The following is a 23,554-nucleotide window of genomic DNA, read 5'->3' as shown; positions in this document are numbered from 1 at the left end:
GGCTGTTTAAAAAGATGTTTAGTATATATTAGATATTTTACATAGTCACAGAGTATTAATATTTATAGTTTCTGTGGGAGATTCCATTTATAGTTCTCCCAGCGACACTAAAAGAGCTACCCTGGTATGGTATCTTTGTAGTAAGATTCTGTTATGTAACTCAGAAACTGTTTTAAGGCTGGGTGGTGTTATGGTCACAGGGAAAGTAAGTTACTGGTTCCAGTGGGTAGTTTGAGGTGGGTAGCCATGTTGGTCTGCAGTAAAACAGAAAAATTCAAGTCCAGTAAGGTGTATGCTTTGCCGCCTATGGTTGAAGGCCGCGGGGGGAGAGTGTGCGGCGAGACACAAAACAAGCGAACACTGGACTGGAGGAAACAAGGCCACAACTTTATTAATAAACAGCAAACGAGGAGTGTTGGCGCAGCATGAGGATCAGATCCACAGCATCGGGTGACCCGCCTGTCAGCCGATGAACCACGTCCCCCTCAGGCCCCAGGCTGAGGGAGGGAACCAGGAGTGCCATGAAGGAGGGAGATCACCCGGTGTACACCCTTTGGTGATTCCCCATGCCACCTGGGGGGTGGCGTGCCCTGGCAGCCCCCGAGCTGGGCGTGCCCCTTGCCGCTCACCCCCCAAGACTCCATAAGGGAGTCCCCTTAATGGGGAGCCTGTGCGCGCAGGCCCAGTCTCCCCAACAAATGGGATCTGATCCGATGCTCCACCGCCAAAGTTGTGACGAGCGATAAAGACAATAACATAGGGAGTGGCGGGGGGGGAAGCTCGCACGTCCCGGGGCCGGCGCAGACTGAGGGCTGAGCCGGGCGGCGGCCGGATAAATACCCGGCCGCCGGACCTGAGGGAGAACCGGCTCGCCGCGCCTGCCCCGCCCCCTCCCAGCGAACCCGGGCGCCCGATTGGGCGCCCAGGTTTAAAACGATTGGCCGCGGCCTGCGCAGGGGCCCCAGCGCAGCCCGCGGCCCGGAAGTCCTGCCGCGAGTCTCCCGCGCGGCCCCATCGGCGGCAAAACGGGCCCCCCGGTAAGTCGGGGGGGGGGCTCGCCTTGCCGCCTATGGTTGAAGGCCGCGGGGGGAGAGTGTGCGGCGAGACACAAAACAAGCGAACACTGGACTGGAGGAAACAAGGCCACAACTTTATTAATAAACAGCAAACGAGGAGTGTTGGCGCAGCATGAGGATCAGATCCACAGCATCGGGTGACCCGCCTGTCAGCCGATGAACCACGTCCCCCTCAGGCCCCAGGCTGAGGGAGGGAACCAGGAGTGCCATGAAGGAGGGAGATCACCCGGTGTACACCCTTTGGTGATTCCCCATGCCACCTGGGGGGTGGCGTGCCCTGGCAGCCCCCGAGCTGGGCGTGCCCCTTGCCGCTCACCCCCCAAGACTCCATAAGGGAGTCCCCTTAATGGGGAGCCTGTGCGCGCAGGCCCAGTCTCCCCAACAAATGGGATCTGATCCGATGCTCCACCGCCACAAGAGCCCCACGGGCTCCCGCCAACAATCCTATTGCTGTAGCCAATCCAAGAGGCCGTCCCGCACGTCCTGCAGCCATATGTCCATGCCCCAGGAAGACAAGTGTACCCCATCCGGCTGGAACAGGGGGGCCAGCTTGTGCGAAATGTCCCAGTGGGTGATCAAACGGCCACCAGCCGCCACAATGAATTCGCCCATGGCGCGGGCCAGCCTCTGCCGCGCCCCATCCAACTTCTTGGGACACCGGGCCCCCCGCCAAACTCGTCTCTGAAGCAGATCGGACCAGAGGAAAACAGTGTCCGGAAAGACCCCCCGGAGGTAGTCCAGATCAGTGCACATGGCCTGTCGAAACTCCAGGCCCTCCCGTTCGGCCAGGTCATTCTCGCCGAGCTGTATAATGATAGCGTCCGGAGGGCCCCGGTGGTGTGCTTGACGCAGGAGAGTTGGAACCAGAGATGCCCATCGCATGCCGCGGACTCCCAGCCAGCGCAGTTGCAGTCGATCCTCCAGGCCCAGGTGGGCGCCCCAGCCAGATGACTCAGCATACTTCCCCGCCCAGTGGACGATACTGTGGCCGCATAGCCACACCGACTTCCTGGCACCTGGAACTGGAACATATGGAACAACCGTTTTAGAGAGAGGACCCCCCCGCAGGGCGAATGTAGGCCCTAAATGCCCCAGACCGCCAGCGACCAATGGCCTGGATGGCTGCTGCGGGGAGGCCAAGATCAGCGGCCACTGTGGCAGCCCCGATGCGAAAGGAGTGGGTCTCGAAGTCCCGGGCCGCCAAGCCGCATGCCTGCAGGCCGGCCCGCAGGATCGCTGAGAACTGGAACCGGGTGAGGGGGGAACCATCCCTATGGATCAGGAGTGGGCCCGAGAGGGAGGGCCGGAGCGAGAGGAACCTTTCGACCGCCCGCACGGGGCACAGGGAACGCCGACGGGCCGCCTGCAGGCGGATGACGTGACCCTTGCCCTGCTGCGCTGTCTTTGAGCGGCGGAGCCTGATGGACACCCGCCGGGGGGACCAGGACACATCTTCGAGGGCCACCGCGCGGCCGGTCAGGTCGCCCTTCGAACCAGCCACCAGCTCGCTGACCCTGAACGCCCCGTAAAAGGACAGGATGTAGGCTGTGCGGAAGAGCTGGGCTTCATAAGAGGACCTGCAGAGGGGGGGGACCGCCCGGAGTACCTGCCCCATTATGGCCAGTGTAATGGGCCGCCTGCGGTCCCGCCGAGGAGGGGCCATGCGGGCCCAGCCCTCCACCGCCCGCCGGGCGAGGAAACATGCGCACGGGTCAGGGAACCCGGCCGCTTTGCTAAAGAAGGAGATGGCCGCGAGATCCCTGCGCATGGTCCGGGGGGCACGCCCCAAACTGTGCAGGTGGGCCAAATAGCGGAGGACCGCGGCCTGGGACGGGGGCCAGGATCCCCCATCCCCACCCCCCTTGGAGAAGGCCAGGAACCTGGTGGCCGCGGCAGAATAAGCCCGGAGAGTGGACGGGGCCACGGAACGCAATACTCCCTGCATTATGGTGCTGTGCCAATCGTCCAGAGCTCCTCCGGGAACGGGTCGGGAGTGCGCCTCGCCTCCGGGGCCAACCTGAAGAACTTCTCCATCTGGAAGCGAGACAAGGCATCTGCCAGGCCATTATCGACACCTGCTATGTGACGTGCTGAAAACGTGATGTTAGTGTTAAGGCAACACAAGACAAACCGGCGGATGAGCCGCATGACCCGCTCAGAGCGAGAAGATTGGCTGTTGATGACCCTGACGGAGGCCTGGTTATCACACCAGAAAGTGACCCGGCGGTTCCGCAGGAAGCCGCCCCAGATGGAGACTGCCACCAGGATGGGGAAAAGCTCCAGAAAGGTCAGGTCTCTGAGGATTCCCGACCCAACCCAGCCAGCGGGCCACTGCTGGGCGCACCAACGACCCCTAAAGTAAACCCCAAACCCAAGGCTACCTGATGCATCAGAGTGCACCTGTAAGTCAGAACCCAAGTCCAGGGGGGCCTGCCAAATGGAGACCCCGTTGAAGCCCCGCAGGAAACTGAGCCACACGCAGAGATCTGCCTTCACGCCCTTGTTAAGCCTGATGAAATGGTGAGGGGCCCTGACCCCCCTGCATGCCCTCGCAAGGCGGGCGCAAAAGGCCCTACCGGGGGAGACAACCCTGCAGGCGAAGTTCAAGTGCCCGAGCACCGACTGGACCTCCCTGAGCGTGCACTTCTTCTGGTGCAGTAAGCCCGTAATAAGCTCTGCAAGGCGAGCCAACTTATCACCCGGGAGACGGGACACCCCGGCCACCGAGTCCAGCTCGATGCCCAAATATGTAAGGCGCGTCGTGGGGCCCTCGGTCTTGTCCTGCGCAAGTGGGACCCCCAGCTCTGCTGCCAAATCCTGGAAGACCCTGAGGTGGTTAGCACAGGCCGGGGACCCGGGGGGAGCCATTATCAAAAAATCATCGAGGTAGTGACAGACATGGGGGGAACCCATGCGGCCCTTGGCAGCCCACTCCAGGAATGTACTAAAGGTCTCAAATGCGGCGCAAGCGATAGAGCATCCCATGGGCATGGCTTTGTCGTAATACCACATCCCCTGGAACTTGAACCCCAGTAGCGAGTGATCGAGGGGGTGCACGGGCAGCAGGCGGAAAGCGGACTGCACGTCGCACTTGGCCATAAGGGCCCCCGCCCCGCAGCCCTGCACTAAGCGGACCGCATGATCGAATGAGGAGTACCTTACCGAGCACAGCTCAGGCGGGTTGAGGTCGTTGACCGACGACCCCTTGGGGTATGACAGGTGGTGGATCAGGCGGAACTCGCCTGGCGCCTTCTTGGGCACCACCCCCAGCGGGGAGACCCTCAAGTTAGGGAAAGGCGGGCGAGGGAATGGGCCTGCAATGCGGCCTGCCGCTACCTCTTTAGCAATTTTTGCTGCCACCACGCCTGGCATCCCAGAGGCAGACTTGAGGTTGCCCGATGTGGTGGCCACACGTGGCCCCGTGAAGGGGATGCGGAAACCGGAGGAAAATCCCTCCCAGAGGTACCTGGCCGCCGAACGGTCAGGATAGCGCTCCAACAGGGGAGCAAGGGCCTTCAGCCGCACCGGGGTGGGGGCCAGGCCCTGATGCCCAGGAGGCGCCTCAGTTGCCCGCACCTGCGCCCTGAGAGGTGCTAGGGGCCGATCCTCCATCCTTGCGAGAGGTGCTGGTGGAGGATCGGCCCCCCCGAAAGGGCTGGGACCCCGCCTGGCCACGGGGGCAGGAAGGTCGCGAGTGGGGGCCCCCGCATCCATCACAGTTGTGCTCGAAGCGGCACTTCGAGCGGTGACACCTGCCCTGATTGTACTCCCAGCACAAGCCGCGGGAACGATCCCGGCGTGCAGCCCAGCGCCCGGGCCGGGGGGGGTCGCCCTTTCCCTTGATGTGGGGGCCCACCAGCCATAGCCACAGCTTTTGGCTGATCAAGTCCCACCTGGCCCTGGGGTTGTGGGAGGCCCTTTTGCGGAAGGCCTCGTCATAGTCCATGGCCGCACTCTCCCCGGCCAGGGCCCGGGCCCGGAGCACGTTACCCAGATGGTTCGATAGATGCCAACCCCTGTCTGGATAAGCTGCCTGGACTACACCCATGTACACCGTGAAGCCCTCGAGCCAGTTGGAGAACGAGCGCTCTGCCAATTCCCTACGCGCGCGCCGCTTGCCGCGCTTGGCGGCGGGGCTGGACCTCCCATCCTCCGCCTCCGGCCGTAACAAGGAGAAAACGTCCACGTAAAACCCATTTAAAATACGTTCGCGAGCCTTGCGGGCGAGGTGGATCCCGGGGGGGTCCTCGTCATCCAGGAAGGAAGGGCCCGGGGTTTCCCCTTCGGATCCCCAAACCTCAATGGGAGTGCCCTCGCCCTTCCCGCCCCGCGACCTACGCCGGCGGGCCCAGTCAGGGAGCCCTGGGACCTTGGCCGCCACCTCCCAGTAATCGTCCCCTGGGGAATCCTCCTCTGACGAGGACTCACCTGAGCTCCAATCGCTGTCTGACTCCTCAAGCCGCGCGCGCCGGCTGCGCCTCTTGTGGGATGACTTCCTCTTCTTGACCGGACGGCGCCGCTCGCTGCTGCTGGCCTCCTCAGAGCTGGGCGAAGATGCTGCACCACGGTGATGAGGCCCAGCCTTCCTCTTCCTTGCTCTGTCCTCTCTGGGCTGGGAGCTCCTGGTCGGTGAGGGAGCAGGACGGGCAGGAGCCGCCCCCTGACCAGAGCCCCCCAGGCTATCCACTCGCGCCGTGAGGAGCTCCAGAGCGCGGGCAATGCTCTGCATGGCATCGCCGGACGCGGGGGTTGGAGCTACCACTTCCCCCCCAGCCTGGGGGTTTGGCCCCTTCCCATTGGTGAGGGCCCTTGCCCCAGAGGGTGCTGGCATGGAGCTGGCCCCCCTGCCACTGGCTTGCTTGGCACCCCTGGACCGACCTACCCCCGGGGGAGCCTGGCTGGGTCTGGGAGGCCTGCTGGCCTTTTGGCGGGCCTGGCCAGAGCCACCTGGTTCCTTGGCCGCCCCCCCGCGGGGGGGTTTGCCTGACGATGAGCGGCTGCCACGCGGTTGGGCTCGCCCCGCAGTCTTGCCCCCCCGGGGGTTGCTGGGCCCAGCCCCATTCCCCTTCTTGGAGGCCCCGTTCCCCTTTTTGGGGGCCATCCTAGCCGGCTAGAGGGGACGGCAGCAGAGCCTGCCAAGAATCAGGGACTCCCCTGCGACGGGACGGAGGAAAAATCCCCCCCACCCCCACGAAGCAGCTCTCTCTTTCTTCTCCGGGCTCGCAGCGCCGCCCTCCTTGCTCCCGCGGGTCTTCGCCGGAGCCGAAGGGTCGACGCTCAGGCTGCGCAGGGACGAAGCTCAGCTCCAGCTTCCCCTGCCGCAGCCCCGTGTCACCCCGCTCCGGGCTTCGGAGTCTTCACCGGAGCCGAAGGGATGTGGCCCGATCAGGCTCGCAAGGGAAGAAGCCGAGCTTCGGACCCTTGCTGCAGCCGCGTGCCTCCCTGCTCCGGACTTCGCCGCCGCTCCACTCCTCGTCGCTCCTCGAAGCTCGCACGTCCCGGGGCCGGCGCAGACTGAGGGCTGAGCCGGGCGGCGGCCGGATAAATACCCGGCCGCCGGACCTGAGGGAGAACCGGCTCGCCGCGCCTGCCCCGCCCCCTCCCAGCGAACCCGGGCGCCCGATTGGGCGCCCAGGTTTAAAACGATTGGCCGCGGCCTGCGCAGGGGCCCCAGCGCAGCCCGCGGCCTGGAAGTCCTGCCGCGAGTCTCCCGCGCGGCCCCGTCGGCGGCAAAACGGGCCCCCCGGTAAGTCGGGGGGGGGCTCGCCTTCTTGGAATCACAGACTGATGGCAGAGTTATGATTGATCATAACATAAGCATTCTCATTTAACTTTAATTAGCATGTTATGTTTATACATCAAAGCAAGATAGGATCATTTCCTATGGTATCTTACTACAGTCAAAGTTTCCGTGTCTTCCTTAATTCACTATTTATAATTGGCTTCAATAAGAAAATGATGAAAGCCTTATTTCACAGATTATAAATAATGATTTTCCGTCATCATACTATTCTAACTCATGTTAGAGTTAGACACTGTATGTGTCTTCTTGCAAGCAAGACATTAAGTTGCTGATTTTTTCCTGATTCATATCAGAATCCCTGTTTGAGTCATGATCAAAATGTGTGTATATCCTGATCATTGCTTGGGAGAGCTGCCTCCCTCCCTCCCCCCTCCTCCCATTGCCAAGAAACCCAGTAAATTTTTTTAAAAAAATACTTAGGGTCCCTTGTACTGTTATGTTATTTTATATATATTAATGAAAACTGTTCTGTTGAAGGAGATCCAGTATTCATCATGTACTATTGATAAGATATAGTTTGTAATATATATTGTGAACAAATGCAAGTTATCCATGTAACCTTTCCAAACGAAGTAGGAACCTTTCTGTTTCATGAGTGTTGAGGTAAGTCAGATGACCATGCTTACCACATGACTGGACTTTCTACCTTGATCCTCTGTATTACTAGCCCCAAGGTGTAATTTTTTCTGCCATGTATTTCTGTCTGTGATAAGGAAGTGTAGATGGGAAAAAAACAAGGGATTGTTAAGATTTGGATTTGGGAAAGAATATCCTATTAGTATTCCAGATTATTCAAGTTCCAGATACCCTTTCAGAATTTAGATTCAGGTTTTGGGGGAGGGGGGATGGGAGGAGGGAGGCTTCAGAAACTTTGAGCAGCCACTGGCCAAAAAGCCTCCAAATGCAAAACAGAACCGACATCAAACCAGAAAATTCCAGCATAATCACATGCCAATGTGGCAACCCCTACACAACCAATGTCAAAATGGAGAATCCAATCACCATTATTGGGCAGACAGTTCTGGCAGTGTTCCCCTTAATCTCTGATCTTATTGCTTGGGAGAGCTGCCTCCCTCTCTCTTCCCATTGCCAAGAAACCCAGTAAAATTGAAGAAAAACAGGCCTAGGAGCCTTAAAATGCTGACCCTAAATATTCCTTCATATTTCTGAAATTTTTCAAGACTTGTTTATTGGTATTCTGGAAAACCCAAATATCTCTTCAGATATCCTAATATATCCAAAGAATATATCCATTAGAATATATCCATTAGTTATTTTTCAGACATATATTCTGAAATATCCAAATGCATATCCCTAATCTGTGGCCTTTTATGTGTGGTCTTCATTAAATTATGCATTTCATAAAAATGTCTCTGGCTCACAAATGTTATGCATTGAATTATAGAGTTATAAGGAGTCTTACATACCATCTAGTCAACCCCCCCCCCCCCAGCTCAATGCAGGAATAGCCTAAAATACCCCCAACAAGTATTCATCCAGCTGCTCCTTGAAGACTGCCAGTGAGGGGGAATGCACCATGTCCCTAGACAGCCGATTCTGCTGCTGAATTACTCTTAATGTGTAGTTTTTTCTAAAGTCCAGATGATACCTTCTCTCCTGTAGTTTAAACCTGTTGTTTTGAGTCTTACCCTGTGTTGCCAACAGGAACAGCTCCCTTCCCTCCTCTAAATGACAGCTTTTTAAATACTTAAAGAGAGTAATCATGTCTCCCCTCAACCTACCCTTCTCCAAACTGAACATTCCCAGATCTCTCAGTCTTTCCTTGTAGGGCTTGGTCTCCAGTTCCTTAATCATCCTGGCTGTTCTTCTCTGCACCCGTTCCAATCTGTCCTACTCCTTTTTGAAGTGAGGCCTCCAGAACTCCATGTAATAGTCCAGGTGGGGCCTGACCAATGCAGTATATAGTGGGATAATGACAACCTGTAATTTGGATGGTATACCTTTGTTAATACACCCCAAGATTGTGTTTGCCTTTTTTTGCTGCTGCATCACACTGACTGTTCACATTTAGCCTCCTATCCACCCGTACCCCAAGATCTTGTTTACACAGATTGCTACCCAGAAGTGTATTGCCCCCCACAGTCGCAAGGAGACAGACACAAGGCTTGGAACTAAGGGCTGCTTTATTAAATACAACATCAACAAACAACTATTAACTGCAGCAAGGGCTACTAGCGGTTCAGGTCAAGCCACGGGGTCAACCCATTGATCTTTGCCTCGACCTGTCTGGACGAGCCCCCACTGCCTTGGGTGTGAGTCATTCGTAGAATGGCATTGACCCGGCTGACCAGGCAACGGGTTCCCCTCCAAGTTCCTAACACCTCACTCGTACAGCATGAGGAAAGGACTTGCCCCCGGGGTTCCCAGTAGGCGGTCTAACCAGGTGGTGGTAGCCGTAAAGCGTAGCATCCACTCCTGTCAAACCCCTTTTCTCCACCTATGGGGAATTGCCAAAGGGGGTGCTCACCAGCCTGCACCCTACTGGGAGGTAAATACCCAGCCCACTAGCCAAAGCCTTCTGTACTGCCCTATTGGCTTGACATCTAGGGCACTCCATTCCCCTAGGGTCAACTGTCTTCTGCCAGGTGCGCCTCGACAATATAGCCGACCAAAATATATGTACATCCTGCCACAGGGATTTTATGACCCTCAGGTCATCAATAACTTGCAACAATAAAGCACAGCCTTTCATCAGCCCCAAATTGTTGCCTCCCAAGTGAATCACAAAAATTTGCGGGGGAGGACCCTTCCTGCCCCCAAACAAGAGTGGCAACAGACCTGGCCACCTAAGACCATGCCGGCCCTGCCACTCAATCGTGGCATGCTTGCTCAATTCAATCAGTGGAACAGTTCACAGGAAGGCAGAGGGCAGATGTAAGACCGATAGGCAGCTGTTCGCCATCTGCCCACATGTTGGATATCTCCCCTTGTGTACCCCAGAGCAGCTGCCGTGGAGGCAGCTCCAATTTGAAAAGAATGTGTGCCCAATTTGACACCTGTCAACCCTAGCTTGCTCAGTACTCTGTCTGTCACCGCCCAGAACTGATACCTCATGAGAGGGGAATGGTCACTATGTCGAAACAGCAAACCAGCATCATCTCCCCTGACTGCCAGATACTCCCGGAGTGCCCTGACCGGGCATAACTCCTGGTCTGCACAGGGGCCCATGAAAGAACTGTGCCCGCCTGCCGTTTATCTGTTTTGGATCGTCTGATCCGAATAGATACCTTGTCACCCAGGAACATCAGGTCATCTACCAACAGGCCATGATCCGTATCATCTGTTCTGGAGCGTGCCACCAGCTCACTCACCCAAAGAGCCCCCAAAAACGCCATCAACACAGCTGCATGAAAAAGCAAGGACTCGAAACTGGACGTACACACTTCCCCCCAAAACTGATCCCAGCCCCTTAAGGATCGCTGGGGAGATAGGTTGCCTTTTGTCTGCAGGAGCACTCATCTCCCTGGACCAGCCCTCAAGCGCTTTCCGTACCAGAAATCACCAGTAACATCAGACAAACCTCAGTCCTTACTGATGAAAGCCAGGGCTGCAAGCTGCCCCCTAATAGACTTCACAACCAGCCCATGTGCTTGTTGAGTAACGCAAAATTGCAGCAAGTGGTCTGGGGGGATAGGCCACAACTGCTGAAGCCACACCTCCCCCCTAAAACCTGTGAACTGCCCTACCGCTCACTCGTACACCCTTCGAGTGTTGGGGCAATGGCAAGCTGGATTGCCCTGTTCACTTCCGCTCTCCAAGCTGCCACAGCTCTCTGGGCATTTGGGTGGGTTGTCTGTTGGCCTCTGGAGCGGGCTGCCAGAAACGCTCCATCTGTTGGCGAGACAAAGCGTCCGCCACAGCATTGTCAACTCCCGGAACATGCCTGGCCCTAAACAAAATATTAAACTGCAGGCATTTCAATGTAAATGCCCGGACCAACCTTATCACTCTGGGTGATCTGGACGTCAGGGAGTTGGTCACCTGAACCACAGCCATGTTATCACACCAGAAATGCACAACATGGTTGGCTAACTCACCACCCCAAATGAACCCCGCACCAACATGAGAAAAAATTCTAGAAAGTTTAAATCCCTAGACACCGCAGAGGAGGCCCACTCTGCTGGCCACCGCTCCGCACACCAATGGCCACGGAAGTATAATCCCAAACCAATGGCCCCTGAGGCATCCGAAGTCACCTGCAGGTCGGCTCTGACCATCAGGTCCTCCCTCCAAAAGGTAACCCCATTGAAGGAGGCCAAGAACTCCTGCCACACCTCAATATCTGCCCGCATACCCCTGCTTACGCGGATCTTATGATGCAGTGTTCTGAGCAACGCCAAAGCATCACACAGCCACCTCAAAAAGGGCCTACCTGGCACCACAGCCTTACAGGCAAAATTCAAACACCCCACAAGCTGTTGCAGTTCAAGGAGGGAAGCATTCCGCTTTTCCTTAAAGGAAGCCAGCCGAAGCCGGAGGTCCTCAACTTTATCAGCTGGGAGACGCAATGTCTACTGTACCATATCCAGCTCAATCCCCAGGAAAGTTAAGAGCTGTGCTGGCCCCTCTGTCTTTTCATGGGCCAAAGGAATGCCCAGCTCTTCAGCCATAGCTATGAATCCGGCCATCAGAGATGCACACTGTCCAGAGCCTGCTGGCCCCATGAACAGGAAGTCACCTAAATAATGCACCATAGCTTGACATTTAAGCCGCCAGTGCAATTCCCACTCCAGGAACGAGCTAAAACACTCGAATACTGCGCAAGAAATTGAACACCCCATTGGGAGGGCCCTATGCATATAAAACTTGTCCTCAAAGGAAAAGCCCAGGAGTTCGAAGTCCTCCAAGTGTACAGGGAGGAGGCGAAATGCAGACTTAATGTCACATTTCGCCATTTCTGCCCCAACTCCACACTGGCGCACCACCTTGACCGCCTGGTCAAAGGACACATAACGCACTGAGCAAAGCTCCTCGGGAATGACATCATTCACCGAGCCCCCTTTTGGGTAAGACAGGTGGTAAATAAGCCGATAATTACCGGCCGCCTTCTTGGGTACCACCCCAAGAGGGGACACCCACAAGTGAGGAACAGAGGGAGCAGCAAACGGCCCCAGCACCCTGCCTTTGGCACATTCCTTCCTGATTTTTGCTCTAACCACTTCCTCCATGCCCAGAACCAAACGTAAGTTGTCCAACATGAAGGAAGACCAAGTACCGTGGAATGGAATACGAAAATCGACCTTAAAACCAGTAAACAAAAGCTGTGCATCCTGCCTGTTAGGGTACAGCTGCAGCAATTGCTTAAGCATTTTCAGATTTACCGGGCTGGGTCCCTTTACCAGCTGACTGCTGGCCACCCCCTCCTTCTGCCTTCCTATTGCCCCCTCCTGACTTTGATTTGGGGCAGGCTGCATATGGGTGGGGGCCCGCACAAGAGGGGCACTCGTGTTTATACTTGCAGTCTCTTCTATTGCAGGCCCCCTTCGATGTGAAGTCCCAACAGAGCAGCCGGGGTTGAACCTGCTGCCCTGCTGAAGGGTGGGTTCCTGCCGATGCCAAAGGATGGTGAATAAGGTGGCCACTATCTGATCTGTCTCTTGTATTTGGTTTCGCTGGGGACATCACCTGCAGCCAAAGCTGCTGGTGAATTTGGTCCCACGGCAGATGTAGGTTCATGGCTGCATGAATCCTAAATTCTTCCTCATATTGCAGCTATGCTGCACCGACGAAGTCCATGTAACCCCTATAAATAATGTTGAAATACTGGAAGAGGAACACCACCCGTAAAGGCTGGGCCCTACCAAAGACCCCAGCATAAGCCAATTGGCCCAAGTGCAATCCACCTTTCTCCTTTTAATCTTTTCCCTGTCCCGGTCATCTAGATCCTCTTTATCCTTCTTTTCCAATTCACGGAAAAGGAGGGTAAAGACGTCAACGTACTCACCCCATATAATCTTGTCCCTTGTAGCCTGAGTGAGGTGGTCTCCCAGTGGCAAAGCTGCAACCCCGAAGGGAAGAGCCCTATATGGGACTTGGCTATACGCTGGGACCCCAGCCTGTTGATATCCCCAAGGTGGGTATGCACTGTAAGGCCATCCAGAACTAAAGAGCATAAGCCTGGCACTCACCAATGGCCCACCCAGTAGGAGCAGGAGAGGTAGCGGTTGATGAAGCGGTTGGCAACCCTGCCGGCTGCCCCAGCCAGGGTAACTGCCCAGTTACAGGCCACTTGGGCATGCCATGTGCTGTTTGTGTGAATTGAGCAGGGGCATGACCAGAGGACCTGGAGGCAGCGGCCTGACCCCAGGGACCCCATGGCCAAACTCCTGCATGCTGTGGCATAGTTGGCTTACCCTCCAGCGCGCTGGGCTCCACTGCCTCCGCCGTTTTCCCGCTGTCATCTTGCCCTTCTTGCTCGGTGGTTATCGCGACGTCCTCAACTGAACCAGACTGCATCTCCTGCTCAGTGCCGGTATCCGCTGCTGACGCCCCTGCTGTGGACTCCAAAGCAGACAAACATTTCAGCACATCAGCCTGAAAGGCAGCTTTAGATGCCAATCTCACTGCCCTAGACTTCTGGGTCCCATTCATGGATGCTGACGCACCTCCTCTGGCCCTTTCCAGCGCCTCCAGACGCCGCAAAATTTCTTGGCTCCCCGTGATGTCATCCTCTTCATCAGAGGTTGAAAGGGCTGGTGGGGGCCTCCTGGGAGGCTGCCTCTTAGTGGGTTGCTTGCCCTTCGAAGAGCCCTTACCCTTCCTGGATGCCATGCCTCAATAAGCCTCCCAAGCCCAAGGGAGCCTACCAGGCAAGCCAGCAAGTAGGGAAACCCCCGTCGAAACCAGCTTCCTCCACCCTGATACGCGCCCCACAACTCGAGCACTATTTGCCCCGAATAAAGTGGCGTCCGCCCCAAAATGGTGCCCCACTATCACCGCATCTGCACTGGCTTTGCATGCATCCCAAGCCACCCTGCCGATGCGGCAGGCTAAGAAGTGAAGCAGAGGAGGAGGGTGTGTGTGTGCTTAAGTACACACTCTCCCACTACCCCGGCCAGCCCTATGCCTAGCTCCACGGGTGCAGCCGCGCCGTGCAGGCTGCAGTAACTACGTTGGGCCGAGTTAGAGGGAAAAAGGGGGGAGGTGGGAAAGGCTAACCCACCGACCGCCTGAAAAAAGGGGGAGCTGCGGCGACTGCCGCCTACCAGAAAGCGAGGCAAGCATCGCTGCTTGCCGCCGCTACTTCCGCCGCACTCACTGGCGATTCTCAATGCCGCCACTTGTTGCCACTGCACGCCTCTGCCACTGAGCCCCGTGCGAGGAGGGATGCACCCTTGCTGCTTTGCTACCTGCTAGTTCCTCCGCCGCTCAGCCCAGAGCAGGAGAGAAGGAACGTCTCCTGTCTCTGCTGATCACACGGAGTAACTCTGGCTGCAGGAGGGCAGAGCTGCCTTATAAGGCCTCTGTCTCCACCCCTGCAGCAAATCCCCAGATGCCAGGGAAGGGACTCTGCCTCCTCCTGCATCCGGGAGCCGCTGGGAGTGTTGCCTTCCTCATCTAGTATGTACACTTGCATTTTTGTTACCCAGGTGGAGAACCTAGCACTTATCCATGTTAAATTGCATCTTATTCAAATCTGCTCACTTTTCCAGTCTGTTCCGATCTCGTTGAATTCTATCCCTGTCTTCAAGGGTGTTTGCTGCTCCTCCCAGTTTAGTGTCATCTGCAAATTTAATGAGTAACCTCTTCACATTCTTGTCCAGATCATTTATAAAAATATTGAAAAGCAAGGCCAGTGGCATTCCACTGGATACCTTCCTCCAATCAGATGTGATGCCATTGACAATTACTATTTGGGTGCAGTTATCCAGCCAGTTCCCTATGTATCTAACCATCCTAGAGTCCAGGCCACAGTCCACCAGTTTACCCATCAGAACATCATGAGGAATTTTGTCAAAAGCTTAACTGAAATCCAAATAAACTACATTGACAGCATTACCGCAATCCAGTAAGCCTGTCACTCGATCATAGAAGAAGATGAGGTTGGTTTGGCAGGACCTGTTGGGGACAAATCCATGCTGGCTTCCCCGTATCACCATGTTGTTCATCAGATACTTGCAAACTGATGCCTTTAATATTGGTTTCAGTATGGATGGTTGAAGCAGTCGGCTGAGACTGAATCCCTTGAAGATGGAGGTCCTGCATGTGGGTCTAGGGTCCATGGGTGCAGGACTCTGGCCCCCTGCTCTCGATGGAGCACCACTTACGCCGGTGTCGAGAGTGAGGAGCCTGGGGGTGGTCCTGGATGCTTCCTTGTCTCTGGAGGCACAGGTCGCAGCGGTTGTTCGATCCTCTTTCTTCTATCTAAGACAGGCTCGACAACTTGTCCCCTACCTATCAACCCATGACCTTACGACAGTGATCCAGGCAATGGTCACCTCCAGATTAGACTACTGCAACTTGCTCTACGCAGGGCTTCCCTTGGGCTTGATCCGGAAACTGCAGCTGGTTCAGAATGCAGCTCCACAGGTGGTTGCCAGAGCACCAATCATGGCTCATATAACACCTATCCTCCGTCAGCTGCACTGGTTACCAGTTGAGTACCGGGTCCGGTTCAAGGTTTTGGTGTTGACCTATAAAGCCCTATGTGGACTGGGCCCAGCATACCTTCGGGACCGCCTCTCCCCATATGTTCCCCGGAGGTCGCTTCGGTCAGCCACTAAGAACTTGCTGATGGTCCCTGGCCCCAGGGAGGTCCGCCTTGTCAGGTTCAGAATGCTTCTCTATATGTTGTAACCAAAGAGACTCCATTTTAATTCTTTTAGTGTTCTGAGTGCTTTCTTCACAGGTGCCAAGATGTTCCCTAGCAGCTATCTCTCAGAAGAGGAATGTTTTGGCTACAACCTTTCCAGTACTGGGAAACTTTCTCTGTCTCAGCTTCAAAGGGATTGTTTTGAGAACTGTGGGGAGAGGCTGGGCTTACTGAGTCTTGATACTTTGTACTGTATTCTTTGCCTCTCATTCGTAACAATACACGTGTACCAGTTCAGATATTGCATCTGGACCAGTGGACTATAATGGTTGCTTTTTTCAGTAAATCTTTTGAAAACAACGGACTCTTGTCTGATTGCAGAAGGTAGTCTGTATACAACTATTATTTAGCCACAGATCTGACACGCCTGGCCTCTACCAGAGCCAGGGCCTTTTTGGTTCTGGCTCCGACCTGGTGGAACTCTGTGTCTGAGGAAACTAGGGCTCGGCAGGATTTGTTATCTTTCCGCCGGGCCTGCAAGATGGAGATGTTCCGCCAGGCATTTGGTGGGGGCTAGGCTGTCCTCTCGCCGGCCATACCACTGAAGACCTTCCACCACCCACGCAGGAAAATGCTGTATTTTAATATTTTATACCCGCCAATTTTAATTGTTTTGATATAATGTTTTAATGTTTTTATAATGTTTTTACTGTTTTAAACTGTTGTTAAACCGCCCTGAGCCTGTCTGACAGGGAGGGCGGTCTAGAAATGTGATTAAATAAATAAATAAATATCTTCCCTGGGACAGAGGTCAGGCTGACTACCCTGTAGCTCCCAGGAACGTCCTTTTCCCCTTTCTTGAAGCTTGGGATGACATTTAGCCTCCTCCAGTCTTCTGGCACATCATCTGTCCTCCAAGAGGCCTGGAAGATGATTGACAAAGGGTCTGCAAGCTCTTTGGAAAGTTCTTTAAGCCCTCTCAGGTGCCCTTTGTTAGTATTCAAGATGCCACAATACTTTCTGATTTTTGGCAGCCACAGAATAAAATGGCTACTTCTCTATGGTTTGTATTAACAGGATGTCTGTGTATAATAGTTTGCATAATCTTCTCTGTGTGTACATAAATGATCTACATGTAGAATTTTGCATATGTGAGACAACTAGATTTAGGCTTTCAAAACTATATGCATGTAGAATGGACATGTACCTGCTGGCTCTGCTCACAATTAGCAGTTGAACATGTCCACTTACCTCCTTCATACTCGTTGGCTCTTCTAGGCTATTACAAATACTGAAAAGGCACTGTTTCAAACAATATGCACAGTCACTGTCCTGTGTGAATTGGACAATGTGTGCATTTTCCATGCAATTAAAGCTTCTTTTGACATGAACCAGATCCTCAATTTTCCAGGAGCCTCTGGTTTGCATGAATGGAAGTGGTACCTGCATGCAGAATCAACATGTTTCCCAGTTCATACAAAACAGCAACCACATTTAACCTGCTCCTGATATGCACTGCTGGCAGGCTTCCAGTTTGCATGAATGGAATGGAATGTCTGCAGAGGGCTACAGTGTATATGTTGTAAATACATGAATAGGACTACACAGATATTTATGGATTGTGAGCATAGGAAAATTTGAAAGTGACTTAAACTGACCTGGGATTTGGCCCTTTATGTGTTTCTTAGATGGGAACAAACAAATAGAACATAATAAGGAAATATCAACATTCTTCCGAAATTTTTCTTTTGAAATATTTTTGCTTTTTTTTTAATATGAGAAATACTTTGAACAACATTATCTGATGATTTGTTCTCACTTTAAATTGCAATCTGACTTTTTTTACCTGAATAGATATCCCCATATTTAAAACACCGTGTGACATGAGCCAATGGCATTCATCACATTGTTTCTAGACACAAATTATTTTATGTTCAGTAATTTACTTTTATTGTGTGTGTGTGTGTGTTATGTGCTGTCACGTTGCTTTCAACTTATAGCGGCCCTATGAACAAAAAGCTTCCAAAAACAGCCTATCATTAACAGCCTTGCTCAGATTTTGTAAACTCAAGACCGTAGCTTCCTTTATTGAGTCAAGCCATCATATTTTGGGTCTTCATATTTTCTTACTGCCTTCCACTTTTCATAGCATTATTGTCTTTTCCAGTGAGTCTTGTCTTCTCATGATGTGATGTGACCAAATTATGATAGTCTCAGTTTCATCATGTTTGCTTTTAGGGAGAATTCAAGCTTGATGTGATCTAGAACCCACTTATTTGTCTTTTTGGCTATCCATAGTATCTGTAAGGGACAGAAGGCGGCATGATATAGCCTGATCTTGTCAGATCTCAGAAGCTAAGCAGGGTCAGAACTTGGATGGGCAGAGGAAGGCAATGGCAAACCACCTCTGCTTCTCATTTGTCTTGAAAGTCCCTTGCTGGGGTCACCATAAGTCAGTTGCGACTTGATGGCGTATATGCACACATGCAGTATCTGTAAAACTACTCCAGCACCAAATTTCAAATGAAACAATTTTCTTCCTGTCAGGTTTCTTCGTTCTCCAATTTTCACATCCGCACATACTAATAGGTAATACCATAGCATGCATTATCTTGATCTCCTTAGTGACACATCCTTGTCCTTAAGGATCTTTTATAGTTCCTTCATTACTGCTCTTCCAAGTCTCAATCTCCTTCTGATTTCTTGGTCACACTTTCTCTCTTTTGGTTGATGGTTGAACCAAGGAATAGAAAAACTTTTATCAATTTCAGTTTCTTCATTGTCAACCTTAAAATTAAGTATTTCTTTGATAGTCATTGGGATACCAATAGAACTATTTCAAGCTACAGAAACGGAGTCCATCAAAATCTTAACAGGAATATGTCAACATATATGGAAAACAAAACAATTGCCTAAAGACTGGAAATGCTTAGTCTACACACTAATTCCAAAAAAAGGGCATGCCAAATTGCAGCAACTATTGGACCATTGTTTTAATTTCCTACACAAACAAAGTAATGCTCAAAATTCTACAGCAAAGGTTCTTATCATATATGGAATGAGAAATATCAGATGTTCAAGCTGGATTCAGAAAAGGAAATGGAACTAGATATCACATTGCAAACTTAGATGGCTAATGGAACATACCAGGGAATTTCAGGGAAAAATGTCAGCCTATGTTTTATAGATTACAGCAAAGCTTTTGATTGTGTGGATCATGGAAAGCTATGGATGGTATTAAAAGAAATGGGTTTGCCACAACATCCGACTGTTTTGATGCACAACCTGTACTCTGGACAAGAGGTTATTATTAGGACAGAGTATGGGGAAACAGAATGGTTTCCAATTGGCAAAGGTATCAGACAAGGATGCATATTGTTTTACCTCTATGCGGAGCATATCATAAAGAAAGCTGGATTAGATTTAGAAAAAGTAGGGTGAAATTAGTGGAGGGAACATTAACAATTTGAGATATGCAGATGATACCACATTATGGGCAGAAAATAGTGCAGACATGAAGGTGGAGTTTAAAGGCAAAAGTGCCAAAGCAGGATTACAGCTGAACATCAAGAAGATAAAAGTAATGACTACTGAGGAACTACACAATTTTAAAGTTGACAATGAGGAAATTGAAATTATTCAAGGTTTTCTATTCCTTGGCTTAATCATCAACCAAAAGGGACACTGCAATGAAGAAATCAGAAGAAGCTTGGAAGAGCAGCTGTGTGGAAACAAGAAAAGATCCTTAAAGATAGGGCTGTATCTCTGGGAACAAAGATCAAGATAATTCAAACAATGGTATTCCCCATTACTATGTATGGATGTGAAAGTTGGACAATGAAGAAAGATGATAGGAAGAAAATTGATTTACTTGAAATGTAGTGCTGGAGGAGAACGGCCAAAAAGACAAATAAGTGTTCTAGATCATATCAAGCTATCCTGGCTTTCCACAAACTATGCAAAACTAATTCAGGAGGGCTTTTTACCTGTAAGAAATGGCTTAGAGAGATGCTTTGATAAAAGGACAGGGGCAGTAAACTATTCTACTGGGTGCTATCTGTTGATATAGCTATGCTCCTACTAGGTCGTTTCTGTGTTGCTAAAGAACTCATGTTTAATTACTTAAGCTTTATCTCTAAATATGGATTTATGCTTGTTTTCAAATTTCTGCAATCTATATCTTGAGTTTCAGTGAGAAAGGTGGACTAAAACAAACATATAAAATTCTACACCAGAGCTGAGGAAGAAGTTGCTAGCCCTGAAGTGCCTTCACCACTTTCCTCAGATCTTATTTGCACAGGCATACTACTAATTCATATTCTCATTACAGATGCCTGAGTAAAAGGAAGAAAGGATAACTGGTTTTTTTCTGATCTGAGATATGGAAAGGGAATGAAAGGTGATAATGATTTGGCAGGGCAGAGCGAGGGGCAGGACAGAGACGCATACTCTTAAAATATGCTTTTAAAAGTTCAGATTGCTTTCAAAATTTCCTGGGAAATTGGGGGTATTTGGGTAGATTGCAGTGAACCTGAGAGGTTACATAGACTGGACATAGGAGTTGCAACAGCTGTCTCCCACATGCCCATACTGTTAGAATGGACTCTCAAGGCAGGATAATCCCAAATTTCAGGCAGGCCTCTATGAACTCTATGAGACAATCTTTAATTTCTTGAAGACCTTATTAAGTATGGGGATCTGGTGAGTGTAGCCCAAAGTGTTTAATTAAGCAGCATTTCTGTCAATATCAGACCAAATCTATTTTGAATAAGTTTATTAATCAGGCATTATGTGGAGAGTTTTATTTCCTTTTTTCTTTTACCTGGTGCAAGCAGTATAAGAGAGATGTTGTTAGCATACCTTCCTGTTCATACAACTTTGAGCGGGTAGGCGGCTTCCTCAGAGACTTGAAGCAATGTTTGCCAATCCTTGTAAAGCATTTCACCTCTTCAGAGGCTAAAGCCTCTCAATACCAAGAACAATTAAAGCAAGAGCCTTTCAGAGCGACTGGGGAATTCAGCAAAATAAATCAGAAATCCTCTGCCTTGGCTCTGGAGGGTTGCCTCATTATAAGAGCAGATCTATTAGCCCCCTTGCCATTGTCTTTCATTTCTCAAGTGAGGTGATTCTAATTAAATTAATCTGCATGTCAATCTATCGGTGATCAATCAAAGGGGCTGAGGTCCCCCTTTGCGGCGCTGTGCTTGCGGCTGACATGGGCTGATAATGGAGGAAGAAATAAACTGTCGAGCAAAGTTAATTAGTCAACATAATAGGTGGATTAAACAGGAGCTGGATGATTGCTGTTTCACATGTTGAAGCATGAGGTGGGAGCTGAAACTGCAATTAACAGACAATTATTATATTTGGTTGTAAGAGGTCGCATGAATAAACATATCTCAGTGGGTTTCAATTTTTAATCCCCTTTCCTTGTTTAATATAAGGAGAAGTGTAGGTCATTTCTTCTTATTGTTTTAGCCAAAGTTTTGGAAGGCAGTGTATATTCATGAGAAAGATGCTTGTAGTTAGGCAGAATGCTCAAATATGAGTGACAGTGAGATAGAAATGTTAGTATGGGTGTTGGGGGCAAGAGTAAGAATATAGTCATTGGGTATGGATATGTGTAGCCAGATTTCTAGAACACTTTTCTGAAAACATGACCACTCATGATACAGTACAAGTTTAGCACTTTAAAAACTCGGTAATGCAGCTTGACATTTAAATAGTCTCTAGGCACTTTTGATAGTATTGTTAATGGATTCAGTTTTTTGCTGAATGCATGTACATTTCTGATCAGTTTTACTGAGTCCTGTTCAATCTCTTTTTTCACATTTGGACAAGGCAATGGTAGGCCCATCCATTTACAACCCACGCCCCAACAACCCGAACAATCCATGCTATAGTGTGTTCATGGTTGCCAACATGCAGCTGGTGACTGGAGATCTCCTGGAATTACAACTGATTTCCAGGCCACAGAAGTCTTGTTTCCCTGGAGAAAATGACCGTTTCAGGGCCAAACTACAAGTGACGAATGACAAGTGTATTCCTCCCTCTTCACTTGCCCTCCACTTGCTCTCCACTCAATCCACTTGCCGTTCAAGTGTCATTCATCACTTGTAGCTTGGCCCTCTGGTGGGTTCCATGGTGCCCAGAGCACAATGTTGGGGAACCCTGCTGTAGACTGTGAGGTCTCACTAATTCAGGAAGGAGTTGAGCCCCTATTAAATATGCTATTGGTAAGATGTCTCCATTAAATATTTTATTTTGGTGAACTCCTTAGAGAAGAAGCTGTCTTTGGTGGTAAGACTTGTACTTTAGCTTGGATTCTTAACAATAGTGCAGCCTCAGACCAGATGGATATTTCCCCTTATATTTGAGGTCAACACAGGCAAAGCTATGCCAATTTGGCCTCATTTACTTCACATAAGATGTCACCGGAGCTCAAGTACAGACAAGGATAGAATTAAGCTTTCTAGGTAATGAGGTTCTTAGTCACTTGCCATAAGCTCAACTGTATTATTAAATGCTTTCATTATCTGAAACTTGAGTATCTAATGGCTGTATCAAACACACACATACTTAGTATCTTCATCTTATTGTTTAAAAATCTTTTTGAAGAGACCCACTATCACTTATATTAAAAAAAAACTTTTTCAGGTACACTTGTTTAAGGTATCAGGTTGAAAATGTGAAATGTGTTTGAAATTTATTGGAGAATTCCAATAATGAGAAGCCGTGCATTTGCAATCCGTATTTGTGAATTTGTTAGATGTTGTGAATATGTAATTTCATGTATCCTACAAATTACAGCAAAAACATCTCCATTTTCAACATTTGCAAAGTATATGAATTCAGACCTGATTAAAATGTCTACTTGGATTTAAAAAGCAGTATTCGTTTCAGTTCCAAACTGCAATGCTTACAATGAATGAAGCCTGTTCTAGAGAATTTGGAAGATGTGCAAACACTCCTGTCAGCTACAGCTGTAATAGTGTAATGCCTATAGCTGCTCTCATCCCATCTTTACTGGCCACTCTTCTGTTGTTTTTGAAACAGTCCTCATTTTCAGTGACAACAGCTTTATGATCTACATACCAGAGGATGATGTTGGGTAAAATACAGCCAGTTATTTTAAAAAAATGTTAATAAAGAGTTCCATGTTAAAATGATGGTTAACAGTGCATGTTCTTCTGTACAGCTACAAACTGTGCAATTTGACTTAAAATGACATCAAAAGCTTATGATGCCAAAGACTCACTTGTCAATACTATAGCACCTCTTGTTAGAGTTGTATAATCTAAGCAGTAGTTATTATGCAAAATAGCAGTGCAATTTTCTGCAGCTCTCAGCTGTTATTTAAGGTTCGGAGTTTATTACACTTTGTGCTTATTTCATTTTAAAATTGTATTAAAGTGTTCCTTATACTGCTGTTCTGCTCATAGGTTGTGGTATCTACAACAGTCAACGTGGATGGTCATGTCTTGGCAGTGTCGGATAACATGTTTGTACACAACAACTCTAAACATGGGCGGAGGGCTCGAAGGCTTGATCCTTCGGAAGGTACGCCTTCTTATCTGGAACATGGTAGGCATTTTTTGTTGGTTGCCATTACTTCTTTAAAGTACTGGTTTATTTCGACTCAATCTCTTGGTTTTCTTCTTCACTGCTAGTTATCCTAGAAGGATCAAAGGATTAAGGTTTAGATTTTGTTTGTTTGTTTAAAGGAGTGTAGGGTCTTGGTGCAGAAATTTCAGCAGCATTTGGGTAGTCCCACACAGGCTGCTCATGAAGTTATTATCAGCTGATAAGAAGGTTATGAGAAAACTTTACATCCCTCCCAAATTCATGGTTAGTGTTCATTTATTTGAAAAGGCTATGAGCAGGCACTCTGTGGCACTCCAG

General features: G+C 50.4%; 1 protein-coding gene across 3 annotated transcripts in view; it reads left to right on the top strand.

Moving 5' to 3' along the window:
- The window catches only part of EBF1 (EBF transcription factor 1), a 501,457-nt gene that overhangs the window by 326,740 nt on the left and 151,163 nt on the right, over positions 1 to 23,554 (top strand). For 2 of the 3 annotated variants that reach the window (XM_054977386.1, XM_054977384.1), the window contains exon 8: positions 23,095 to 23,236. In XM_054977386.1, coding sequence (XP_054833361.1) covers positions 23,095 to 23,236 — 142 coding nt within the window. The remainder of the gene's footprint in view (positions 1 to 23,094; positions 23,237 to 23,554) is intronic. The other variant, XM_054977385.1, reaches the window with a different exon arrangement.

The sequence above is a fragment of the Eublepharis macularius genome, chromosome 4 (genome assembly GCF_028583425.1).
Source record: "Eublepharis macularius isolate TG4126 chromosome 4, MPM_Emac_v1.0, whole genome shotgun sequence".
Taxonomy (NCBI): Eukaryota; Metazoa; Chordata; class Lepidosauria; order Squamata; family Eublepharidae; genus Eublepharis; species Eublepharis macularius.
Note: the sequence above shows the minus strand (reverse complement) of the source record. Positions and strands in the feature narration are given on the sequence as shown.